Genomic DNA, 9,971 nt, shown 5'->3' on the forward strand with positions numbered 1-9,971 from the left:
GCCTATCTTTATATGGGCCAAGGTTGACGAAATATGTGTCAGTAAGGTGTTGGTAGTCGGAAGAGCAACAGTAAATTTAATGTCGCATTTCATGTTAAAGAAAATTGGAAATTTTAATACATATATAAGACCCCACAACATGGTTTTTCCAACTATGAGGGCAAAACAAGTAAATTTTTAGGGGTTATCCAGGTTAATGTTTCCACAGGAGCAATAATAATACCAACATTGTTTGGGTCATTGCGTCCAGAGCAAATTACAATTTGTTGTTAGGACGAGAATGGATACACGATGTGGGAGTTGTCCCTTCCACCATGCACTAGAGAATTTCTATATGACGACCTGACGGTATTGTCGAAAATATTGAAGCATATCAGAGTTACTTCTTAACAAAAGTAAACCATATTGATAAGAGAAATTCCACGGATGTTCATGCCATCCATTGTGGCTGGTTGGAGTCAGATGATAACAATAACTTATTCGAACACTAGAGTCTGTATTGATTTTAGAAACCTAAATGTTGCTACTCCAAAAGATGAATACCCAATATGTGTGGCAGAAATGTTAGTCGACTCAGTGGCATATTGTGAGAAGATGTATGAATCTGCGTCATTTTTTTAAATCTTTTAAATTTAAATATTTACTTAATGACATTTATTATACTTTTTCTTTACTTTATTCTTTGAACAATTATGCAATGTTTCGACCATAATCTTTATGGAAATTCTTACCATCCAAACATTTAAATTCCAAGCCCAAACACTTTTTGTTATACTTTTTTACACAAATTATTTTTAGGATTTTTTCAAATTTAATCTCTTAGTGAACTAAAATTTATAATTTAATTTACTAAAAATACGAATAAAATCTCCAACATCGATACAAATCTAAAAAGAAGCAAAACAACATGAAAGGAGAGATAACATCCTACAATAATGCATGTTTAGGTGTATCCAGCCATCCGCATCCATTTGGCACATGACCACTTATCACCCTTGATTACAGGACAAGCACCTGGAAATTATCACAGATAGGTATGTAAATTTATCTTCTTTAAATAAAAGTGCAAGCTTGTAGAGACACAAGCACCTTATTTAGAGCTATTAAGATGATAGTAATGAAAGAGCAACTAACTAACCATGCAAACTCAATGGATCAAAAGTTGAATCAGGCTTCATGCCCCAGAAAAGTATAGCATCACCCGTTTTTGGCTTAATTGAAAGTCCGTTTTTTCCACAATCAGAAAGTTCATTCCACCAAGGAACTGAGCTAAAATCACCCTTGGCATACGGGAACACCGTCTCACCCCCTTCTTCAACATCTGAGCTGTACCATAAGAATACAAAAAGTGTACACCAATACCAGCTTCATAGCCAAGAAGAAAATTGAAGTCAACAATGAGTGAATGACAAATGAAGTCACTTACAGGTACATCAGCATTGTTGCTATTCGGTTACCCCCATTCCGAATGTTATACTCATCTCTAAAGTAATCCAAGTGAGGTACATATTTTTGTCCAACTTCATAATGGAGAACATTAAGGTCTTCGCCATTCTCTGCAAGTAATGGTTGTTTATGTATTGGGTAAAAAATAACATACTATGTCAGCATCATAGCCTAGAGGGTTCCACTTTGTTGATACATGGTTGAATCGAAGCATTATCAGGATCATAAAAACTTAATTTTATGATCAATGGAAATAACTAAATGAAGAAAGAACGCACCAACAGGTATAAAAGTAAAATCAGCTATTCTTTTCTCAATTTTCTCCACAATTTTATCATGTCCTCTCGGGAGAAAAGTTCCAGAGCTTGTCCGTATACTAAATGCAAAAGAAATTTGCAAAAACAAAAAGTTGTGCAATGTCAATCTAAACAAGGCAGATGATAAACTCAACTGACATTTGATAAGGAACTTTGGGGTCTGGAAAAAGACAAATCTAACCTGCTGTTGAAACCCTTTCCAGTTTCATTATCAACAACAGTTGATCTTTTCATATGAGGCTTGGCTATATTGATTATATGTTCACATTCCTCTTTTGTCTGCTTAGATCAATTAGCCAGACCTTAGCATTTTTGAAATGTAAACATTGTAACATTAATATAATTTAGGGGATTAACCTTGAACAAAATATAAGCATGTCATGTTAAAAAATGATATTCTTAGTTTAAATATAAGCAATTTGAATTCATCACCATCCATTTCATTCATATATAACAAGCAAAATATCGCAAATTTCTTATTTATCGTCATCATACAACAAAAAAGAGGGAAAAAAACTGACCAGAAAATGATGATATAAAAACGCTCTAGGTTCCCACGATATGATTTCAACCCAACGCTTATTGCTATCGTCATTGCTTCTGCAAAAATTGATGAGAAAAAGAGTTGATATGCTGATAGAGAGGAAAACGAGTAGTGGTGGAATTGAAGAGAAACCTGAGAGCGTTACGAGAGATGGCGTTGAGGTGGTTGAACTTAGGGATACGGAGAGTTAAGAGAATGAGAATGAAGATTGTGAATGTGACAAATAAGATGAAGATCAATGTCTGTAAAGTCGATAGAGACGGTTTTCGAAGTGCCGCGCGAGAGTGCCTGAATTTCGCCATTAACAGTTTTTGAAAATGAAGGAATTGAGTAAAGTAAAATCTGAAAATTGAATTGAATTGGAAGAGAAAGAGAGGTTTTAAGTAATAACTTCGCAACAAGTGTTTCTCTGTGGGTAGTGTTGCGTTTCCGTGTGCTCAAACTCAGAGTCGTTTATTTTCCTAATGTAGCTATAGCAATGAGTCAATGATTATGTGCAGATACTATTACTCGATTGAAGCAATTTTTGTATTTATTATTAAAAATCTATTTTCTTTATTATTGACAATTACTATATTTTGAATATATTTTTTTTTATAAAGTTTTTTTCTTTTACAATCTACACCATATGATTGGTGGTCAAGCTAAGCAATGTCCAAAAAGTCAAGTTATTAGATTCTATTACTATTCTATGCATGTATACTTTTGAGTCAAGGTAATTATTTCAATTTTGAAACTAGCATGAAAAAAAAAAGTAAAGAAAACCTTAAATCTGAATATACTATAAAATTATAAATTCAAATGTTATTCGAATTATTGTTTGAAAAATGCTATAGCTAATATTTGAATTATTGTTTGAAAATCGATATAGCTAATAAATTCTTGTTGTTATGATTTATATTTAAAATTAAAAGTTATGGTTTAGATTAAGTTAAAAAAATTATTTTTGAAATTAGTTAAAATATATATATATATATATATATATATATATATATATATATATATATATAAGAACAATTATAGCTTTCTCATTTATATATAAATATAAAGTAGCTATAATGACGTGATATTCTCTCTTTATGTGAAAAGAGATGAATGTAATCCTACATGATTGTCTAACAAACCATCGGAACAAATTAATTTGTACTATAGAAGACAATTAGACTTAAGTCAATCTAAATTAACAAGTGGAATTCCAACTTTTGTGAATAGAAATCTGCATGAATAAGAATAAGTCTATTGGTAATTTTTATTTTCATCTTTTTTTATGGTGCGAGAGAAATTGTTAGATTTTTTTTATTAATGTGAGGAGAAATTTATCTTGATTTTAATGACTTTCATATTCTCTTTAATTTAAATGTATTTTTATCTCTTGTTTAAGTTTTTTTAATTTTTTAAAACTCACATTTCTACTCCAACATCATTTCCCTTGATATTTTTTTGTCTCCTTTTACTTTTGTAGAAGTGACAATGATGATTAAGATAAAAAAAATTATTTTTATTGAGTTGACTGTTGAGATATAAGATATAATTCAGTTGTGTGTGACTCAAGCCCAAAGTAAATTAGGGTTTAGAGTTTGTTACTTAATTTGCTACTTAGTAGTCAAGTAACTTTGTATATACATGCACATGTAAATCAGTTTGTAACACAATCATTCTTCAATAATAGAATCCTTATTTTCATATTCTCTCTCTATTCTCTCATCACAAAAGTGTCACACGCACTAACAAATTGGTATCTAAAGCTCCAGTTAGATTCTTGATCGTGTTTTCAAGAATCACACGTCAGTGGACGTGTTTTCGGGATTCTGGGTTATTAATCGTGTTTCCTAAAAAGATGAGTGACACCAACGGTATTCCAAATTCTCTTTCAATTCTCGATGACAAGAATTGAATCCGATGGAGGAAACATATGCAGTCCTTGTTTGACTTTCATGACAGATGCAATCCTAGAAGATTTGGTTGGTTCGTTGGAGGCACATGAGATCAAGATTGTCGAAAGGAAATGGGTTCAAGATTCGATACAAGCGCTGCAGGCTCAAGCTTGGAAGAAGCATAATGGATCCAACAAGTTCAAAGGCAAAGAAGACAAGACTCGGAGTAAAAAGTCTTTGTTGAACCCTCAAAAGAATAAGGTTGATGATAGGGCTTCTGAATCCTTGAAAAGAGGATAAGGAAACTCATATCAGAAAGATAAAGAGAAAAAAGGTATGTAGTGTTATAACTGTGAAAAATGGAGTCACATGGCCAATAATTGTTGGTATAATAAGGACAAGGGACCGATAAAAGGCAATGAAGAAGGAGAAAACCTTGCACGCCAAGATTCAGATGATTATGAAGATATGATGGTTATAGCTGCAGTTGCAGATGACCATTTTGAATCTAAGATCTAGTTTCTCGACTCGGGTTGCTTGAATCACATGACTGGTCGAAAAGTGTGGTTAGAAGATTTCGATTTGTCGAAGAAGAGCAAGGTCAAATTTGCTGATAATAGCTCGTTGCAAGTAGAGGATATTGGAGACATAGTTTTTCAAATGAGCAATGGCGGAAAAGTTATGATCAAAGATGTACTCTACGTACCTGGAATGAAGTGCAATTTTCTAAGTGTTGGACAATTGTTCGAAAAAAGTTTCTCAGTGATTATGAAATATGGAGTCTTGGAATTGGTCGACACTCAGAAAAATTTGGTTTTGAAATCCCCTTTGTTGAAGAACAAGACATCTAAGGCCATGATTAGTTCGATTGGAGTACAATATCTAAAAACTGTTGACAACCACCAACATAGTTGGTTGTGGCATTTGAGGTTTAGAAATTTGAACTTTCGACCATTCAATCAACTAATTACTCAAGAAATGGTAATTGGTATACCAAGTCTAGATATGTCCGACAAACTCTATGAAGGTTGTCTAAACTGAAAGCAATCTAGGAAGTATTTCATTTCGACTATGCCAATGAGATCCTTTTGTATACTCGAAGTTATACATTCATATGTATGTGGCTCTTTTGAAGAGCATACCATTGGTGAAAAAAGTTATTTTGTTTCATTTGTCGACGAGTTTAGTCAAAAGTTGCGGATCTATGTGATCAAGTGAAAGGACAAAGTATGCGAAATCTTTAAGAAATTCAAGATGCTTCTCGAAAACCAGAGTGAGAAGAAGATCAAAGTTCTGCGAACAGATAGAGGTGGTGAATATACATCAAAGATGTTTGAAGAATTATGTGCATAAGAGATTATGAGGTAACTACTCCTTACACACCTCAACATAATGGAATAGCATAAAGAAGAAACAAGACCATATTGGACACGACGAGATGCATGTTGAAGTAGAAGAATTTGCCAAAATCCTTATGGGATGAAGTTATTTCCACTGCTGTTTATATTCTGAATAGGTTCCTTACCAAGAATCTGAAGAATGAGGTTCCTGAAGAAGTTTGGAGTAGCAAACGGCCATCAGTGAGTCATCTGAAGGTGTTTGACTCTATTTGTTATAAGCATGTTTCTGGTTCTAGAAGAAGGAAGCTTGATGACAAGAGTGAACCTATGAATCTGGTAGGATATCATAAAACTGGTGCGCACAAGTTGTTCAATCCAATTAATTAGAAGATCGTGATGAGTCGAGATATTACGATTGATGAAAATACTACATGAGATTGGAATAATGATGCAATTGGCAAGCCATTTATGAGTTGTGATTTTGACGGAGAAAGTAAGGATGTCGAAGTCGAAGATATTATAAATATTCCAACTGTTGTTGAAGCAGTTGCTGACATGTCCGACACGTTCGAAGTCGAATATGGTGTGGCTAGTACTAGTCAAAGAACTAGAGCTCGTCCAATAAGACTCCAATACTATGAAGTGATTGGTGATGATGATGTCACACCGGATGGTGAATTAGTTCATTTCGCCTTACTTGCAGGTGTTGAACCAATCAACCCTAGAGAAGCCTTAAATGATAAAAAGTGGAAGTCATCTATGGTCGAAGAGTTACAAGCAATCGAAATAAATAACACATAAGAGTTAGTCGAATTGCCAGCACATACAAAAGATATCAAAGTGAAGTGGGTGTTCAAGTTGAATCACAATGTTGATGGGTTAATAGCCAGACATAAGGCAAGATTGGTAGCCCGAGGTTTTCTTTAGAGAGCTGGGGTCGACTACTCTGAAGTATACACACTAGTAGCAAGATTGAAGACTGTTCGATTGGTAGTAGCCTTGGCATGCAAGAAAGGCTGGTCGACATTTCACTTAGATGTGTAATTAGCATTTTTGAATGGTCCCTTAGATGAAGAAGTATATGTCACACAACCTCCTGGGTTTATGATTCAGGAGGAATCAAGGAAATTATACAATTTACACAAAACACTATATGGTCTCAAGCAGACATCTAGGGCATGAAACAAGAAGATTGACTCATACTTAGTTGAATTGGGATTCGTCAAATTCAAATATGAGTATGATGTCTATGTTTAGGTTGTGGCATAAGATATAACAATCATCTACTTATATGTTCATGACTTGTTAGTAATTGGAAGTGGCTTGGAGAACTTTTCAAAGTTTAAAGAGCTGAAGAAGAAGGAATTTGAAATGTCGGATCTGGTAAACTTGTCTTATTTCCTAGGCATGAAATTTCAAATTTTGAAGCAAGGTATGTGGGATACATCAAAGAAAGTATGTCAAAGAGATACTCAAGAGATTCCGGATGGATGATTCGACTCCTGCATCTTCACCCGTCGAACCAAATTTAAAGTTGGAGAAGCATGGAGAGAAAGACAAAGTCGACGCAACTCTGTTCAAAAAATTGTTCAATCTTTGAGATATGTGTGAAATAGTCAACCTGATATAGGTTTCTCGGTCAAATTAGTGAGAAAATACATGAGTGAACCAAGGGTGTCACTCATGAAGGTTGAAACAAGAATCCTGAGATATTTAAAAGGATCAATAAACTATGGAGTTCTATTTCGATGAGACTCTGAAAGCAAAGAAGTTATGGTTACTTACTATTAAGATGTTGATTGGTGTGGAGATAAGGAAGATTGAAGAAGCACATATGGTTGTTTCTTTCAATTATTTGGTGCTTGTATCTCATGGTGCTCGAGAAAGCAACATGTGTTGGCATTATCATTGTGTGAGGCTGAATATATAGAAGGATCCTATGTTGCGTGTCAAGTAGTTTGGATCAGATATGTGCTTGAAGAAATGGAGGTCAAAGTAAAGAAACCTCCAGTGCTGCAGATCGACAATAAGCTAGCTATAAATCTTGCGAAGAATCCAATTTTGCATGGAAGGAGTAAGCACATCGAAACTAGATTTCATTTCCTTATGGAGAAGGTAAATCGAGGTGAACTTGAAGTGAGCCATTGCTCATGTGAAGCACAGTTGACCTACATTTTCACCAAAGGATTGAAGATTAATAAATTCCTGAATTTGAGAAAGAAATTAGGAATAGTTCAGATCAACTGTGATTAGCATATGTCCGACAACTTGGATTATAGGGGGTGTGTTGAGATATAAGATATAATCCAAGTTGTGTGTGGTCCAAACCCAAAACCAATTAGGATTTGGGGTTTGTTACTTAGTTTGTTACTTAATAGTCAAGTTACTTTGTATTTAAATACATGCATATGTAAATAAGTTTATAAGACGATCATTCTTCAATAATAAAATCCTTCTTTTCATAATCTCTCTCTTTTCTCTCCTCACAAAAGTGTCTCACACATTAACATTGGCAATAAGGACCAATTATTCATCTTTTTATAGAATACATTAATAATTTTATTTTAATTTAAAAAAAAAAAATTGGAAATTAATAAATTAAAATTTTTGAATAAAATATTTGGACCAAGAGCCCAATTCCTTATAGCATCATTTAAGTATACAAATGTCAATATACTTAGTATGGAAGAGTTTTACAAACACTAATGTTATTTTTAAAAAACCAACTTTCGACTTCAATCAGAAACAAAATCGACCAACTTGCAACTTCAATCAGAAACAAAATCCACCTACATTAGCAAACAAAATAAATCCACATGCATTTTCTCCATCTAGCTTAAAGGAGTTATTATTTTATTAATTTGTTTTGTAGATCCATCACAAAAGAAACTTTTACATATCATTTACATGTAATCGCAATGGATTCATCATCTTCTTTACACATAACAATGTACACATGGTTGGCCATGAGCCAACAAACTGAAAAAGCACAATCTAAATTAAGGGAACAATCACATTTCTCACACCTGAAAAAGCACAATCTAAATTAGAACCACATAATCTTCATCCTCAGATAATCACTTTTGTCACAATCACAGTTCCTCATGTTGAAACCACCTTTTTGGTTTTGTAATAATTAAAGAGTAATTAGTTTTGCAGGGGTTCAGGATCAGAAGTCTCATCTTCATACACATGGATAATGATTTTAAGTGGGTGACATTTGAAGTGATAGTGTGATTTATTGACTTGAAGTGGTAGTGTTATTCAGCTCACATATATCACAACAACATTATTTCTTGGTTAGTTTTTTGTTTGTTTGGGCATTAATTTCCCCTTAAAAGGATCACTCCTTAAAAGAATCAACACATTAGTTCTTTGTTACCAAGAACCATGTAGTCTTGAGTTCTCCATAGCACCTGGAGACACGTAAGAGCATAATTTTGAAATCTTGTCAGACACACCTTAATAAAAAGCACCCCTTTAATAAAAATCTTTCCTTTCATTCTTTCTCTTTTCTTACTCGATAAGTAGAAAATCGCGAACTAATATTACGTTAACACTCTTACATAAAACTAACTAAATTGTCTCGTTTAGTAGAAAGAATGTGAGGGGTGGTAATATATTCCCCTTGCATAATCGACTCCCGAAACCGATTTGGTTGTGACGACCATTTCTTTTTTTTCCAGGGTTTTATCGATAGTTTCCTTTTCCCCACTCGGGAATAAATAAAGTTCGATGACGACTCTGTTTTATTTATATTTCGAGTGTTTCTTAAGCTCGAGTATTTTTTGCACCGCGACACTGTGGATACTGCTTCTCCCAATAACTCTTTCAACAAGTTTTTCCCCTTGAACATGTTTCTCACCATGTTCATGATCGATCGATTCTTCCTTTTATAAAAAACATTTTATTGTGGTATATAAGGTGGTACTACCTTATGTACTATACATTTTTTATCACAAAACCTTTCAAAGTCATTTTAGACATATTCACCTCTCCACTATCTGTTTTGAGCACTTTGAGTTTGTGACCGCTTTGCCTCTCAACCATGGACTTGAATTTCTTAAACAGTTCGAATGCCCAATCCTTTCTCTTGATTAGATATGTCCCTAGCTTTCTACTATGATCATCGATGAATGTTACAAAATACCTATTACCATCAATCGAATCAACTTGCATCGGTCCACACACATCAGAATAGACAACCTCAGTGTGATGCTTGGTTCTGCGACCTGCATCCTTGCCGAATTTACCCTTATATTACTTCACTTACACACATTCTTCACAAATTTCATCTAGTATTCTGATCAATGGCAGCGTCGTTACCATTATCCATTTTTCTCGACTAGCCTTTGTAGTAAGAAACCTATTCTCCATAACCTTCAACTCAACCTTGAAATTTCTATTGGCAGCCATAAGAGCTTTTAGGATTAAAACCATGTTTGCATCT

At 33.9% G+C, this 9,971-nt stretch overlaps 1 protein-coding gene across 1 annotated transcript; it reads right to left on the reverse strand.

Annotated features, from left to right (window-relative positions):
- Positions 1–849: 849 nt before the first annotated feature.
- On the reverse strand, positions 850–2,692 carry LOC127074740 (probable prolyl 4-hydroxylase 10). The gene is made up of 7 exons (XM_051016087.1): positions 2,440–2,692; positions 2,285–2,363; positions 1,945–2,042; positions 1,725–1,822; positions 1,427–1,556; positions 1,139–1,326; positions 850–1,014 (listed from the first exon to the last, which is right to left on the reverse strand). Exons 1-7 carry the CDS (start codon positions 2,607–2,609, stop codon positions 944–946), a joined length of 834 nt encoding a protein of 277 aa, XP_050872044.1. The 5' UTR covers positions 2,610–2,692; the 3' UTR covers positions 850–943.
- Between the last annotated feature and the right edge of the window lie 7,279 nt (positions 2,693–9,971).

The sequence above is a fragment of the Lathyrus oleraceus genome, chromosome 4, assembly GCF_024323335.1.
Source record: "Lathyrus oleraceus cultivar Zhongwan6 chromosome 4, CAAS_Psat_ZW6_1.0, whole genome shotgun sequence".
Taxonomy (NCBI): Eukaryota; Viridiplantae; Streptophyta; class Magnoliopsida; order Fabales; family Fabaceae; genus Lathyrus; species Lathyrus oleraceus.

Coding starts and splice junctions, on each gene's coding strand:
- LOC127074740 (XM_051016087.1), bottom strand. CDS start 2,609: ATGGCGAAATTCAGGCACTCTCGCGCGGCACTTCGAAAACCGTCTCTA. Junction 1,823..1,944: donor GGAAAGGGTTTCAACAGCAG/GTTAGATTTGTC, acceptor TTTTGCATTTAG/TATACGGACAAGCTCTGGAA. Junction 1,327..1,426: donor GCAACAATGCTGATGTACCT/GTAAGTGACTTC, acceptor CTTATGGTACAG/CTCAGATGTTGAAGAAGGGG.